The sequence below is a fragment of the Peromyscus maniculatus genome, chromosome 7 (assembly GCF_049852395.1).
Source record: "Peromyscus maniculatus bairdii isolate BWxNUB_F1_BW_parent chromosome 7, HU_Pman_BW_mat_3.1, whole genome shotgun sequence".
Taxonomy (NCBI): Eukaryota; Metazoa; Chordata; class Mammalia; order Rodentia; family Cricetidae; genus Peromyscus; species Peromyscus maniculatus.
The window spans coordinates 51,391,935-51,408,207 of NC_134858.1; the positions used below are offsets into that span (position 1 = coordinate 51,391,935).

General features: G+C 47.6%; 1 protein-coding gene across 1 annotated transcript in view; it reads left to right on the forward strand.

Annotated features, from left to right (window-relative positions):
- Positions 1 to 10,512: 10,512 nt before the first annotated feature.
- Gldn (gliomedin) overlaps positions 10,513 to 16,273 on the forward strand; it is a 40,925-nt gene continuing 35,164 nt past the window's right edge. The window contains exon 1 of the mRNA XM_006971585.4: positions 10,513 to 10,961. Within this exon, the coding sequence (XP_006971647.2) occupies positions 10,599 to 10,961 (363 nt within the window). The 5' untranslated portion in view covers positions 10,513 to 10,598. The remainder of the gene's footprint in view (positions 10,962 to 16,273) is intronic.

Here is a 16,273-nt window from a genome sequence, read left to right on the forward strand (position 1 = left end):
CGGGCTGTTTTGTCATTGCTCTGGGTTGCCCACCACAACCAGATGGTAAGACCTTCCTGATAAAGATGTCACATACTTTGGTTGCAAGACATCAAGAAATCAATCTCCAACTGACCTGGAAACTCTTTCCCTGCTGACTGGTTCTCATGATGCTGGAAGATGTCAGGCAGGCCTCTGGAGGAGAAAAGACATCAGTGGTCTAACCCAGCACCAGACCCTGCATGCCACAGGATCAACCTGCTAGGCAAGAGGTGCCCACTGGTGCCGTAGTGACATGACTGCTAAGGGTGGCGGCTGGTCACCAACTGCCTTCTGTTTGGGTTTGAGAGTTCCTCCACAGGAAGGAATTCATGCCTGGCACTGCAAACCTGGCCAAAAATCCGTGGCTGGGAGGTCTTAGGCCTGGAGGGAAACCTGCTACTGTTGTTTGTTTTTGCTTTTTTTTTGGGGGGGGGCGCTGTCACCCAGTTCCCAAATAAACCACACACAGAAGCTTATTCCTATAAATAGCTGGCCTTAGCTTGGCTTGTTTCTTGCCAGCTTTTCTTAACTTTAAATTAGCCTGGCTATCTTTTGCCTCGGGGCTTTTCCCTTTTTCTATTAATGTATCTTTCTTTCTTACTCTGTTGCTGGTTGTGTGGCTGGGTGGCTGGCCCCTGATGTTCTCTTCCTTCTCTGGCTCCTTCTCCTCTCCTTCCAGGTTCTCTCTGCCTGCCAGCCCCGTCTATCCTTTCTCCTGCCTCACCATTGGCCGTTCAGCTCTTCATTAGACCATCAGGAGTTTTACACAGACACAGTAACACAGCTTCGCAGAGTTAAACAAATGCAGCATAAACAAAAGTAACACCCCTTAAAGTAATATTCTACAACATGCTACTGTGGTTTTGCTAACTGGACATGTTGTTAAGCCACCTTCTAAATGTTTATGTTTGTATTCATCCATTCATGTTGCTCTCAACCTGAATCAGGGACGCTTCTTTTCACAGTAGGCAGTGGCTAACACAGAGACTCCTAACTGTTCAGAGTCTTGAAAAGAAGTGATTTTTGAGTGCTCAGCCAAGGATGGGACTCTGGATGGGACAGAAGTTTGTCTGTCAACCTTCCCACACCCCAAGGTTCAGGAAATATGGGAGGAGGAGAGGCGGGAAGAAGGTAAGAGCTGGAGGATGGGGAGGAGTTGTGGGGAACTCTGTCTTCATGGCTCTTGCACACACGAACTCAGAACAGTTGTGGGAACCACCTCTACAAGACTTGCACAAGTTCAAGCTAGTCAAATATTCCAACAAGGATAGGCCAGGGGCTACCACCAACCCCTCGTTAAAGAGCTATTGGTAGTTGGTAGCTACTAAGGGAAAGAGAGTCACTTTTCTTTGCGATGGGGCCTTTGGTAGGTTGCCCATGCCCCGGTGAATGGTCCCACACCTATTAGGATATAGACAGCATTACCTGGACTTAGTAAATTATAAATGTAAAAAAGTAAAACAGACATGAAATAGGGAGAGAGGAGTGTTGGGAGAGGAAGTCAGAGAAAAAAAAGAGGGGTAGATATGATCCAGATACATTGAATACACATATATTTTCAAAGAATAAAGTTTAAAAATATTTTTTAGTTAAGAAATCCCAGTCTGGAAAGATGGCTCAGGGGATAAAGATACTTGCCAACCAGACTGATGATCTGCATTTTATCCCTGGGACCCACACGGTAGAAAGAAATTTGGTCTCTGACCTCTACACTTGGGCTGTGGCAGGTGCATGTGAGTACACACACACACACACACCAATAAACAAATAAAATATATCTTTAAACAATCCCATAGCAAGGCTATGTCATTGTCTACTTATCATTGTCTAAATTTTGGTTCAGCAAGGTGATTGGACAAAGTCCTTATGAGTTGATAGGACATGGTGATTTTTCAAGGGATAATTGCCTCTGCTTCTAGGTTCAGCCTCACCCTCAAGGCCTTCATCTAGTGGAGGGGGTTGTTCGTCTCTTGTTGGAATTCCAGTTGACTGGAGGTTTGGACAATGACTTTATTCCTGTGCCTTCAGCCGAAGGGAAAGGGGACAGGGCCAGCAAGAGAGCTCCAAGAGTAAAGGAACCTGCCACCAACTCTGACAAGCTGCGTTTGATTCCAGGAGCCTACATACTGAGAGAACCAACTCCCGCAATCATTGTGCCCTGCACCATCTAATAAATGTAAATTAAAGAAAAAAAAAGCTCAAAGAGGCAGACACAAAATGAAGGCGGGCTTTTAACCTAAGGTAGAAGTCAGGAGCTGACGCTTTTCAGCAAAGGCAGCTTTTAATTGTGGCTTCATAATTTCAGAATTGGGGGGTGGGGGTTGGGGACAGGTATTCACTCCCATGGCTTTCAGTGTCTGAACGTCCAGGGCATCTCAGTTCATCTCAGGTCAGGGCACACGGTTAGAGCTGAGCCTTTTCTGGGTGGGGCTTTCCTTCCAAGCTGTAGTGTCTGGGCTCTGCAGGTGCCATCCTCTCAAGACTTGACCTTGCTTCCACCCAGTCTCTGCAGGGCGGCAGTCTGTCTGTCTGGCTTCTCTGGCTTTTGAAGTCAGCGAGGAGAGGCCTTACACTCTTACAGGTCTCCAATGCATCCCTCCTCCAGCACCCACATCTTCGATCCACAGTGACAGCAGCCTCCTCACCTGGTCTCAAAGTGAATCATGTCCTTATGTCACCAGTCTCTCCACACCCTTCGTAAAATGCCAGCCCACCCGATCCCCTCTCTTACGTGGCTTATACATGCAGCATTCAGGGCTGGACTGGCTTTGATCTTCAAGTTTTGAGCCCTTTTTACCTCGCCGATCTGAAACTCCCCAGGACCGTATTCTCTTCCTTTCTCCTTGTTACCTTGAACCCCAGCTTTGGACCTACATGGTTCCTACCTCCAATGAGCAGGTATGTGTGAACGTTTTTTAACATCTGGACTGTGGACACTCAGGCTTCCTTGAGCGTTGGATTCTTCGTCTGTGCAAATGTATAAGTTGTACCCTTGAGGCTAGGTGCATTGCTCAGTGATAACAAATGCTTAGTATGTGCAAGGTCCTAGGTTCCACCCCAGCACCACATGTAAAGGCCTGTCCACTTCACAAGCCTATTATGGGACGCAAATGACATAAGAAAGGCCTTTGAAAACGGAAGTGCCCTTATCCATGTGAGGCTTTGTTTGGGTTTTGTTGTTTTAAGTTGTATTTCATTTTATGTGTATGTGTATGTGTATGCCTGAGTGTATGTCTACCACATGTGTGCATGAGCCCACAGAGGTCAGAAGAGGGTGTCAGATCTCCTAGAGCTAGAGTTCTAGGTGTTGGTGAGCTGGGAACTCCAAGTGCCTTTCCAGCCTGGTAAGGTTTTGTTTTGTCTTTTCAAAAACAATAGCTCAGGTTTTGGAAGTGGAGCTTTGTGGTATTAACTCACGCCCACAGATTTAGCAGTTTCAAATTCGTGAGTGATCCTCACAATCTCAGAATCCAAGCCTAAAGCTTCTTATTCTAATTGCTTCTGAACACAACTTTTGTTATTCACAGAAAAGCCACATCTGCATGTGAACAAGGAAAAAGCTCCTCTCTAAATCTAACCTGGTCAAAATCCAAAGTCCCCAGCAGAACTGGCAGCCCTGTGTCCAACACAAATTGGATGGTTGATACAATAGATATGGGAGTGCCCCAGATTTCCCTTCAGGAAAAGTCACGCTTCCTGGCTTTGGCATTGAGGTTAAGACCTGCCTCAGCGGCAGGAAGCCACCTAACCAAGGTCTGGGTACAGCCTGTATCTGCCTTGTGACCAAGTGGGGCAGGGTTGAGAACCCAGCCAGCCATTCCAGCCTGACACACACACACAAAAAAAACTGTGTTTTCTATACAGGGTCTTACATCACAGCCCAGGCAAATTTGAGGACGGCTGCCCTGCCTCAGCCTCCTGAGTGTTGGGATTATAGGTGTGAGCTCCCAAGTCTGGCGTGGCACAAGATATTTTGATGGGCAGTCCCAGAGTTCCCAGGTCCCTGGTGGGCTGGCCAGTTTGTGCAGGGTTGAATTGAGTTACACTTACGTGCTAAGTGCTGGTTCCCACTCTCGCCTTCACACATGCTGATCTCTAAGAAACACCTTGCACTGCAAATTCCATCTCAGCATTGCTTTCGGAGAGCTCAGCCTGTGACAACTGGCTCCAATGCACTACGTCAGGATTGGGGGAGAGCCTACGTCTGTTACAAAAAAAGGAAAGAGCAAAATAGGTGATGATAGGGAGGTTGAAATGGCCACTGCTCTAACCACGGGCAACTTTGCATCTCACAATAAATAGGTGACTCAAAGGTCTAAGATACTGAACTATATGGTAGGTGGAAATCTGTGGGTCCCTGCCCAACTTGGACCCAAATCTCCCAAAGGAAGCAAAATCACCAATTCTTATTCCTAAGCCCAGAAACACCCTGATTTAATGCTGTCACCTTGAAGTTCCAAAGCTGATTCCTAAGAAAATGGAAAGACATGCCATACATTGTGAAAAACTCCACTAGAAAACAGGGTATAATAGTTCGTGGCCAGAATCCCAGCACTTGGGAAGCTGGGGCAGGAGAATTACAATGAGTTTGAGGCTAAACCTGGGCTACATAGCAAATACCAGACTAGCTAGAGCTATGTAGCAGAACAAACAAACAAAAAAGGCCAGAAGTGGTGGTACATGCCTGTAATCCCAACACTGAGAATGTGGAGGCAGGAAGATCCGGAACTCAAGACCATTCCCAGTTATGCTGTGAGACCTGGGATTGTCTCAAATGATCAATAGTAAGCTAGGATCATATTAGCTAACAAACACCTAACAGTCAGTCCCAGGTCTGTTTTTCAGTTATCTTTATACTTGCAGCTGACGTTGCTACATTCCAGAATTCAGCACTCCTGGTTCATTTGGAAGGATGGGTAGAGAAGCCAGTGTTAACCCTGGTGAAGGGAGAGATCACCCACAGTTTCTCTAGTGGTCACAAGTGCTGGCAATAAAAGGCTCTCTTTCAGCATGCAGATCTGCCATCTATCAACCCTCCCCTCTGCTCCTTGACCTTTGAAACTCCTAATGCCTTGCCATTGCATTTACAGTAAGGACCCCTACCTGTATAGTGTGGCCTCCAATTCAGCTCCTGCCTCTTCCCTTTGCTCTCCCTGCTCTGAATACTATCCATACTGCACTTCATATCTTTCCTCAAGTGAACCAGAACATCTGCTGCTGTGGAGCCCAGAACACGCTCTGCCTGAGACTCCAGCCCCGCCCCACCCTTGTTTGATTGGCAGCTGCTCCCAGCAGTTTCAGAAGGGAAAGCCTTTACCAACTCCATACCCTTATTTCTAGAACAGGGTCTTCAGCCATGTGATTTTACAGAATTCCACTCCTTTTGTCATAGCATTTACCTCACAGTCTTGTTTAGAGTTATACTCCCTTGGAGCCAGTACCTGCCACAAGCCTATAATCCCAGCAGTCAAGACGCTGAAGCAGGAAGACAAGAGTTCAAGAACAACTTCAACTGCATAATGAGACACATGCTCCCATTTAGAATAATAATAATAATAATAATAAAAGTCAAGCATAGAGATGCATGTCTATAATCATAGCATCCAGGAGAGGCAAGAGAATCAGGAGTTCAAGGCCATCCTCAGCAACACCTTGAGTTTGAGGTCAGCCTGGGCTTCATGAGACCCTGTCCCTAAAATTCATTAAGGAAGTAATGAATGTTAAACTAAGGTTGAGTGAAGGCCATACAGCTTTCAAAAAGACTGTGCAGTCACTGATGATGGGGGTGGCATGGGGGGGGGAGAGATGTGGATGGACGGACGGACATATGGAGATGGAGAGACAGCAAATCACCAAAGTCATGGCACAGTGCTGATCCTTATCAAAGATCAAAACTCTGGAGTGCCGGGCCTTACACTGAATACAGTTATAGACTTCATAATCAGGGAAACCTCCTGTGGAATGAGCTGGAGAATGTTCCTCAGTTTGATTTTATTCTCCAGAGCCCAAATGTTAGCTAGGTAGAACTCATTTTAGGGGCTACTGTTCAACCGCTGGGGGAAAAGAATCTTCTTTTTAATGGAAAAAGTATTCCTCATTGTGAAGGTGGCACATAATATTCTTGGCTTCTTCGGTCTCAAATAGAGGGAATTCATGTAGCTCCCTGTACCTCCAACTGTATCTTGAATCTCCTACATCAACAAAGAAAGCCAGACTGATGGCTAACTTTTAAAAAAAAAAAATTAATAAGTAGAAAGTACCAGCCCATCAAGAAGAGCACCAGGCAGGTCACATTGTGTAAATGCATCTGCTCTCAAGAAACTTCAAGAGGCTTAGGAATTAACAGATGAAGGGCACCACAGAACCAAACTCAAAGTCAGAATAACTCAGGCAAAAACTCAAGTATTTCAAGCACTCAGAAGCTCAGTTTTAAGCCAACAGGACAGCTCAGGGCAAAAGCACGTGCCACCAGGTCTGATGACCTGAGTTTCATTCCTGGGACCCACATACTAGAAGGAAAAGAACCGATTCTGGCAAGTTGTCCTCTGACTTCTATATTCATGCTGTCACACACACACACACACACACACACACACACACACACACAGAGTCACACACACATACATTCACACACATACACACACATCACACACACACACACACACTCACACACATACATTCACACACATACACACACACTCACACACACATACATTCACACACATACACACACACAGAGAGACACACAAGAAATAAATACAATAAAAATGGTGACAATTTTAAAAGTACAGTCCTCAGAAAGCATCAACATACTCCTATTCAGCACAGATCTGAGCTGATAGGCAGTGATGGTGCTCCCTACCCTTGGTATACTGTCATGCAACCAAAAGATTGAAGCAGTGTTCAACAACAGAGAGCCCGGTGTCCACAAGTTCACATAGCCCACAGCAACAACACTAAGCAGAAACTGCCATACGCCAAGGACTGTATAAGCACTGTTTCATGAAATCTTAACAGTTATAGGATCTTTAAAGAGGTTTGGTTAAGATCCCTACAGTCACAGTCCAAAGGTAGGTCCAGGGTCTTTGCTGTCAGATTCCAAAGCCCCTGTTCACAATCACTGAGCCATCGAGGATTGCAGAGGCCAGGAGGGGACACTTGGGTCTAGCACAGAAGACAAGGTTCCCTAAGGGAAGGGCAGCATGGACTAGGTCAGGTGGGGGAGTAAGGTGTTTGTATGGCGTTCTGGTGGTCAGAGGCTCACAGACAGGAAACAGAGGGAAAATAGGAAAGAGAAAGGCAGTTGATTAGAGATACCATGAGGTGAGAGGTGATTGGGCATAGTCCCTTGACAAGAGATATTAACATGTCCCCTCTTCTTTTTGTCAAGTGCCTGCATGGAGAGACTTAAAATGGGAGCAGAGAAAGTGTCTTAGTTAGGGTTTCTATTGCTGTGAAGAGACACCATGACCACGGCAATTCTTAAAAAGAAAAACATTTAAGTGAGGTGGCAGCTTACAGTTTCAGAGGCTCAGTCCATTATCATCTTGGTAGGGAGCATGGCGGCATGCAGGCAGACATGGTGCTGGAACAGGAGCTGAGATTCCTACATTTGGCAGGCAACAGGAAACGGTCGGAAACACTGGCCATAGGAAGCCTCAAAGCCCACCCCCACAGAGACACACTTCCTCTAACAAGGCCAAACGCACTTCAGCCAAGCCACACCTCCTAATAGTACCACTCCTTATGAGATTATGCGGTCAAACCACCACAGGAAGTGTCTCACAGGAAGAAAGTTTCCAACAGGAAGCCTTTCTTTACCCTTCTTCTGTCTTTCTCTTGGCTCCAGTGCAGTAGCCCAAGGGCCCTGTCCACTAGTCCTCCCAGGTGGCCATGGCACAGTCTTTTGAGCCCCGTGTGACCAGAGAGCTTCTTGGCTTAAGGATTCTAATGGATCCTCAGCTCTGTTCTATCTCGAGCTGTAGTCCTGACTTAAAAGAAAAAATACATTTCAAGCTACACTTCCAGACATTGGAAACCAGCCTTGCAAGGAAAGTGAGGGGCCAGCTCCATGGCACAGGGACAGCTGTAAACTGTCACTAGCACCACAGATACATATTCTCCTTAGAAATGTCATTTGCTGGATGAAAAAAATGTGGTACATATACACAATGGAGTACTACTCAGCAGAGAAAAACAATGAAAGCATGAAATTTGCAGGCAAATGGATGGAACTAGAAAAAAATCATCCTGAGTGAGGTAACCCAAACCCAGAAAGACAGTCATGGTATGTACTCACTCATAAGTGGATTCTAGATATAAAATAAAAAACAATCAGACCACAACCCATAGAACCATGGAGGCTGTATATATAGCACGGAGGTCCCTAGGACGACTGTGGCTTATAATAAATTTTGGTTTTACTCAATTATTGAAAAAAAAAAGCCAAACGAATGGAAACACATGAACTATGAACCAAAGGCTGAGGGGCCCCCAGCTGGATCAGGCCCTCTGAATAGGTGAGACAGTTGATTGGCTTGATCAGTTTGGGAGGCAACTAGGCAGTGGGACCAAGTCCTGTGCTCATTGCATGAGTTGGCTGTTTAAAACCTGGGGCTTATGCAGGGACGCTTGGCTCAGTCTGGGAGGAGGGGACTGGACCTGCCTGGACTGAGTCTACCAGGTTGATCGCAGTCCTCGGGGGAGGCTTTGCCCTGGAGGAGGTGGGAATGGGGGGTGGCCTGGGGGTAAGGGAAGGGAGTAGGAGGGGGGAGAACAGGGGAACCCGTGGCTGATATATAAAACTGAATGGTATTGTAAAATAAAATAAAAGGAAAAAAAAGAAAGAAGAAAAAAAAAGAAATGTCATTCACAAACCTTTCTCTCATTCATTCATTCATTCATTCGCTCATCACACAGATAGTTATCAAATACCCATTCTGACCATCTTACCTGATGGGAAGGACAAGGTCCAACAAATATGTCACCTGACCTGGGGAGCCTTATATTGTGTTGCTGGTGGTATTGGTGACAGGTGGCCTACAATAGCTGTAATGAACATTGTTAGGTTAAAGAAATGCTCAGAAGTCACCATGGTGTCCCCACTGCTGGCACAGCTTGCCTTGCTCACTTCCTGTGTCTTCAAAGTCCGTCCCAGAGACTGGCACACAGAAAAGGCTCAGTAAGTGGTTCCTGAATTAAGCAGAGAGCCTGAGAGTGCTGAGCCCCAATCCCAGCATAGGTTAGAAAAGAAGGGATGGATACACCACAGTTCTTCCGACAGGTGATAGTATGTTCGTGTTGGGAGGGACTGGACAGAGTCATGGATATCGTCGTCTTTCCCTCCCAGGTATCACATCCTGCTTTCCCATCGCCATCTTGTGTGGCCGCTCTTCTAAGAGCGCTCAATTCGGTCAGAGTTCCTATTGAAGCCTGGGCATCTAAAGATGGACTCAGGGCTGTGGTAAAGATGGAGCTTCAGTTGTCTTGTGTTTTCTCAGAGGCTTTGCCATGGCTCTCCCTGAAAATAAATGTGGTCTCATCTCCATAGTCTCCCCTGTTTCAGGGAGGCTAACAGTAAAAGGTGGATTGCAATGGCTTCAGGGGCAGTTACAACGCTCCCTTGTTCCCTTCCGGCCCCACCTCCCACGTCTTAGTGTCCTACTGCTCTTCCCCCCAGGAGTTCAAAACCAGCCTGACCGATGTAGTGAACTCCTAATGTGGCTCAGAAGCAGGGCTCTTGCGTAGCAATTGCAAAACCCTGGCTTTGATCTTCAGCACTGGGGGGTGGGAATAGGGGGTGGAGGGTGAGAAAACCACATCACTCCCGGATGTCTGGCATTGGCTGCTGGCTTTAGAACCAGGTCTCCAAAATCTTTTTCCTCAGCACTCTGCTGCCTCTCATGTTGGGCTCTCACGGGAAAGTCTTAGCTTAGTCCTACAAGCTGTCTTTAGTATGATCCCTGCTTTTCTGGTTCCGATGGGTGGCCTTTTACCCTTCTAAAGCCAACCATCCTCCTGTCTCTCACTGTCCCTGTCCTGGGAAAGATCTCTTAGGGTCTTTTGTGGCCACACGATGGCCTTGAGGATGGGCAATGGGCAGCCTGGGCCGGGGCCCAAGCAGCAGACCTCCCAGGAACAGTGACACGTGCGTTTGGGCATGCTTATGGTTTTCTCCAGAGGACTGGAGAGAGAAGCGGGTGGAATCTAGAAACTTCTCAGGCTGTAAGAATTCCTGCCCTCCTCCTCAGTCTGACCCTGACTATGCCTGTCTGGGTCCTGGCAAATGCCCACGGGCAGGACATCAAGAAAAAGAGGGGAGGCCTGTTTGTCATTTGCTCGGTCGCCCCTCCTCCGCACTTGTCTCCACTGGCTGCTCACCCCCTTGCTGCCCGCCTGTCCCTCTGGGCTGCTGGGGCGCCACGACTACTGTCCGCAACCCGCTTTGCCAGACGGGTCTAAAGGCAGCTTGACTCACTGCTCTGCCAACAGCCCACGGCTTGCGCGAGGCTATAAAACCTGCCAGTGAGGGAGGAGGCCCGGTGCCGCCCTGCATTGCACAGCCCGAGCGCGCAGACATGACCCGAGCCGTAGAGCGGGGCCAAGGGGCGGCGGGCTGGGGGCTGCGCGGCGCCCTGGTGGCCGTAGCGCTGCTGTCGGCGCTGAACGCCGCGGGCACCGTGTTCGTGCTGTGCCAGTGGCGCGGGCTGAGCGAGGCGCTGCGGGCGCTGGAGGCGCAACGCGGCCGGGAGCAGCGCGAAGACAGCGCCCTACGCGCCTTTCTGGCCGAATTGAGTCGCGCACCGGGTCGGGTCCCCGAATCACCCCAGGACCCTGCGAGCGCAGCGCGCAACAAGCGCAGCCACAGCGCAGAGCCTGCGCCACACCTCCGCGCCGAGAGCCAGGACATGATGATGATGATGACCTACTCCATGGTGCCGGTAGGCAGGGGCTCGTCTCGGTGGCGCCCCCCGTCGGTCAGGGCAGCAGGAGGTGATGGGAACTAGGATCCCGTGGCCAGGGACAAGGTCGTGGAGAGAACCCCGGGTATAGTGTGGCTAGGGAAGTCATCCTGGCAAGTTGTTTAACTCTTTTGAGATCAATCTCTTCGTCTTCTGGGACGGGGCAGGGCAGGTCTTCACTTCTGACATCTTTTGAGTCTGCAGGTAAATGAAGGGCGTGGGCCGCCTTTCCCAACTTTTGACAGAAATTTTCTAGGTGTGAACTGACCCACAGCTGCAGCTCCCTGTGGCAGTCTCCGAAAACAAAGTGACTTTTCTTCAACAAGGATCCCTTTGCTTGGCACAATCTAGTGGTTAGGTTTTTTAATCTGGCCTCGACTCATCCCCGTGAGATGGCAACCAAACTGCCCACCTAGATGCTGAAAATCATTCCTGGCTCTCAAGCTGTTCCAAATGGGAGAAACTGATGTAGTGTAACTTTTATTAGCATGTGACTACGCACTGACAAAGCTGAGGTTCTTCACGTGGGGCCTGGGCTGCTTCCCACACAAGCTCACAAGAGTGGAAAGCCCGAACTACTGGCAACCGTGTGCATCCAGGGAAGGTTCCAGCATTAATCTTTTTTCTTTTAAGCACCCTCCTGCCCTTCCTCCCTCTCTCCCCGCTTCCTTCCTTCCTTCCTTCCGTCTCCCTTCCTAAAACAGTTTCATGTAACCCAGGATGGCCTTCAACTGGCTGTGTAGCCAAGGATGACCTTGGACTCCAGATCTTCCAACCACTTGGGTGCGGGATTGCAGGCAAGGGCCACAACACCCCCAAACCTCTGCATTTTCTAAGCTATCCTACTGCATATTCGCTTCCTGAGATTTAGGAGACACCTCTCTAGAAGAAAGGCCGTTAAAGAAAACAACACTATCTTTATTCCAGTTTCCAGGGGTTCTGCTTTTGTGGGTTTGAACCCAGTGGTTCTCCAGCAGGGGCATTGAGATCACATTCCCCCCTTCCACTTCCTGGTCCCCTCTGATTCACTGCAGCAGCTATGGGCTGCTTTCACTTTATAATTAGACAATTTTCAATTGTCACTCCAAGTCCATACCTAGGAATCTTATGTATGTGACGAGAAGTCTACTTTAAACATTTGCTGTTCTCGGAGAAGCTTTCAAATACTGTGTGTGAGCTTAAATGCTTTTAAAACTACAAATACCACACACTTCAAATCCATAGTTTGAGAAAGTTCAAGCTCTCCATTTCTGGCTTCACTTTTTTTACTCATGTAAACACTAAAAAAATCTATGCCTAAGCAAAAATTTCAAAAAATACAACCTCTGTAAGATGGAGAGGACTCATTAGGGAATTCTAGAGCATTCTCTTGGCTCTCCACTCTGCATTTTAAGAGGTTAAAAAAAAAACCTTCAAAGAGAAATCCATCTGAGCATCAACACTTTATATCTTTAATCCTGCTTTTAAGGTAGAAGGTTTGGATCCAAATTGCAGCCTATTCAGTTACTGACATGAGAGAATGAGCTCATTTTCATGTCGGAAAGCTAGAATTCAGTGCAGGGGACCTGGCCACGCAGCCACCTGCTGATCTTACAGATTAGCTCGGAGACTACAGCTAGGACATCTATAGATCAGCACCCACCGCCTCACATTGAAAGTGCACCTGTTGTGACCCTTTCCAGTCACTGAAGGAGGCGCAGCAAGACCAAAAGGCACCCATCTCCCTGATAAGTGATCCCCTCATGCAAGTGTCCCCTAAGAACACTGCAACTCTCTCGTGTGTCAGGTCTCAAACCCAGAACAAATGGCTGAGGTGCACACTAACGGCTCAAAGCCGATGCTGGCCTGGCCGCCAGGGTCTCCCTGTATCCTTCATTCCTTACCTGTTACAGGGTCCTCCTGGCTGGCATACCCCACCCCCTACCCTGAACTCTCCAGCCCCAGGGCTGCCCCTCCCCCAGCTCTCCCTTCCTATATAATCCAGCCATTTTGGTTACCTGGCTCTTTTGGTCTACCCTTTACTCACCTTGGTCAGTCTCTTGGCACAGGCCACCCCTCTTGGTCAGTGTCTGGCTCCTCTCCCCTCTTCCTGTGGGCCAGCTCCTTACTTTGCACAGCTCAGTCTGGTCAGGTCACTCTGGACTCTCCCAGATGTCCCTGCCTCTGGCCATGCTCTCCCACATGTCTACAATAAACCTCCCTCTCCTCCACCATGTCTAGGGACAGTCATGGTCCTCCCTTGTTATTTCCCTTTCTCCGTCACCATGCATGTAAGCATCCAGGTGCCGTACTCTAAGAACGCTGTGACTCTGTTGTGCCCATCAGTGTCTTGGGGATGTTGTGGGGTGCAGGTTTTGATTCAGATGCTCTAAGGTATGAGATTCTGCATGGCTGCAAGTGTCCACCAATGCCAGTACTGCAGGTCTGAGGGCCACATTTTGAGGAAGGCAGTCCTAGAGCACCAGAGTCATTGGAGAAACCTGAAAATAATGATGCTACAATCCACCCTAGATGTTATTCCAAGTGGATCAGTCTGAGGTGTGGCCTGGGATGGAGAGTTCACTTACTAGCAGACAGGAGATTGACAGGAGTTCCTAAGGATGGTCAGCTAGCTCGGTTAAGCTCGTCCAGTTCCCATCAGGCCTTTCTTTACACAAAGGAACCAATTTCACTGCTAAATGCCTTTTTTTCCTCTTTATTATAATAATACACTTCTCATCCTCACTTTTTTTCTTTGCTTTTTGCTTTTCTTAGAACAGAAAATTTAACCACACAAAAAAGCAATTTAATTTAAAAAAAAAAAAAGCCATCACTGGGCACCTCAAGCAGAAACATTCAGAGAAGGATCTAGAATAAATCATGGAGGTAGACACATCTACCCACCCACCCCTGGCCTTTTGCTATAGCATCAGATCTTGAATGAGTGTCAGATCCATCGACCACCCCAGAGCCTCACTCTGAGACTCTGTATGGGAGATCTAAGACCCAAGAATCAAGCTCGACCAGATTAATGTCAGCATTTCAAACAACCTTCCAGAGTGCTCTCTTTATCCAAGATGAGCTTCCTTGTGGTTTGTTTCTGCGCTTTTGGCTAAAACAAAAAGTACCTCCCTTAGTAGGGGAGTTCTAACCGGCGCATTATGGTTGGTAGTTCTAAATGACTTTGTTGGGGGAAAAAATGAGCAATTATTACTGAAGTACAGTTAATTTGGTGCAGACAAGCATATTAAAAAAATTAAAAGCAAGTGAATGCTTTGTTGGAAAACTATTGAGTAGGACAGTGGGCAAAGTCTAGGAGCCCCAAACACGGCCAGGGAGCACCCAACCTGGCCAGAAAGGGGGCTAGGGATCTGGAAGCCATGGGAAGGAGGGCAGCTTTGGACCTACCCCTCCCTTCCTGTAGGGCACACTGCCTCAGTTGTTTCCTTCCCTACAATCTTTTGTAATCCTCTTCTTCTCTCCCAGCAGAATTGATCCGACCCCTCCCCTCCCCTCTCTCTCCACACCCCTCCCCCTCTCTCCACACCCCTCCCCGTCTCTCCACACCCCTCCCCATCTCTCCACACCCCTCCCCATCTCTCCACACCCCTCTCCTGCCCTCCCTCCTCTCTTTTCATATCTTACCCTGACTGACACTCGGGCAGCTCTGCTCTGCCATCTTTTCTGACCACGAATCTACAGCATCCAGAGGAACTTTAATAACAAAATCAAAGTCGGGTAGAAACCCTGCAATGCACGGTGAATATATCTCCACAGCAATCGTTAATCCCGGGTACCAAGCACACTCCCACACCTAAGATATCATTTGAGAGTGAATATCTCTCCACAGCAATTGTTAGCCCTGGGTACCAGGCACACTCCCACACCTAAGATATCATTTGAGAGTGAATATGTCTCCACAGCAATTGTTAGCCCCGAGGACCAGGCACACTCCCACACCTAAGATATCATTTGAGTTTGGGCACCTCTCTAGCAAGAAAGTCGCCGTTTCTATTTTTAAGTAAATCCAAATGGGTTTTCAAGGAAGACAAAGATGATTAAACACCTTCCAGATACTACGAAGGGCATGTGATAGAATGTAAGGCCTGCTCCAGGCTGTTGCTTTAGACGGGTTTTTACCATGATATAGGCTAGCCCTGAACTCCAATTCCAGGGGATCCAGTGACCTTTTCTGGACTCTGTGGGCATGGCATGTACACGGTGCACAGACATATATACAGAAGAAATACCTATACATATCAAGATATTTTTTTATTTTAAAGAAACTTACCTGACCAGGATTGAAAGCAACACTAAACTATGGATATAAACATATGTATTTAGAAGGCAACTTGACAACATGTCTGATTAGCAAAACAACAATAGTAGATTCACGACCTCCCTGGTCAGGGGCCTTTGGCCAAGTTTACAGTATTAGACATGACTCCCTTTCTTTTAGCACATCTTAAGTTCAGTCAGAAAGCAGCTGGTTGTCTCCACGATGTCCACACCACCGGTGTAGCAGTGGTCACCTCCTGCCTGCCAGGTTGATATTGTAGTGTGCAGGGTCTGGTGCTGGGTAAGACAGTGAATAGATGGCTTTTTTCCCTCCAGTGTCCCCAGCACTGTGAAAGCTGGCCAGCAGGTAGGATGTTGCCAGATTAGTTCAAAAAAATTGATTTCTGTGTCCTCAAACCAAAGCATTTGATATCTTCAGCAACAGGGTCTTGTCATCTAGTGGTGGTGGGAAACTAAGAACAATAGCAATAGTCTGTGTTGTGTTGGGTGCCTCTGGGGCCTCCTTGACTAATAAATAGAAGTATCCCATAACCAGCACTGAGATGTTCATTTAACAATGTGTGTCTTGGGGAAAGCATTGTCTGCCCATGCATGATACTCCTATTTAAAGTTTTTCCATTATATTCTGGATTAGCATATGAAGTACTGTTTGCATAAGGCTTTTTCATACATCCTTAAATTTGGTAACCCACCCGCCTCAGCCATTATCTCCTCTTTCCCTTTTTCTCCTATCTCTGCTTAAAGCATTTAAGTTTCCCCCACAAATGTCTCTTCACCATGTGGGGAGAAACCATTCATTTTTTTTTTTTTTTTATAAAAGATTGATTTGTTTTGGGTAATGTGTATGAGTACTTTGCTCACATGGATGTCTATGTACCATGTGCATGCCTGGTACCCAGAAGGTCAGAAGAGGGCATTGGCTCCCCTAGAACTGGAGCTGTGGACGGCTGTATGTTGCCGTGTGAGTGCGGGGACTCAAACCTGGGTCCTCTGCAAGAACAGCAGGTGCTCTT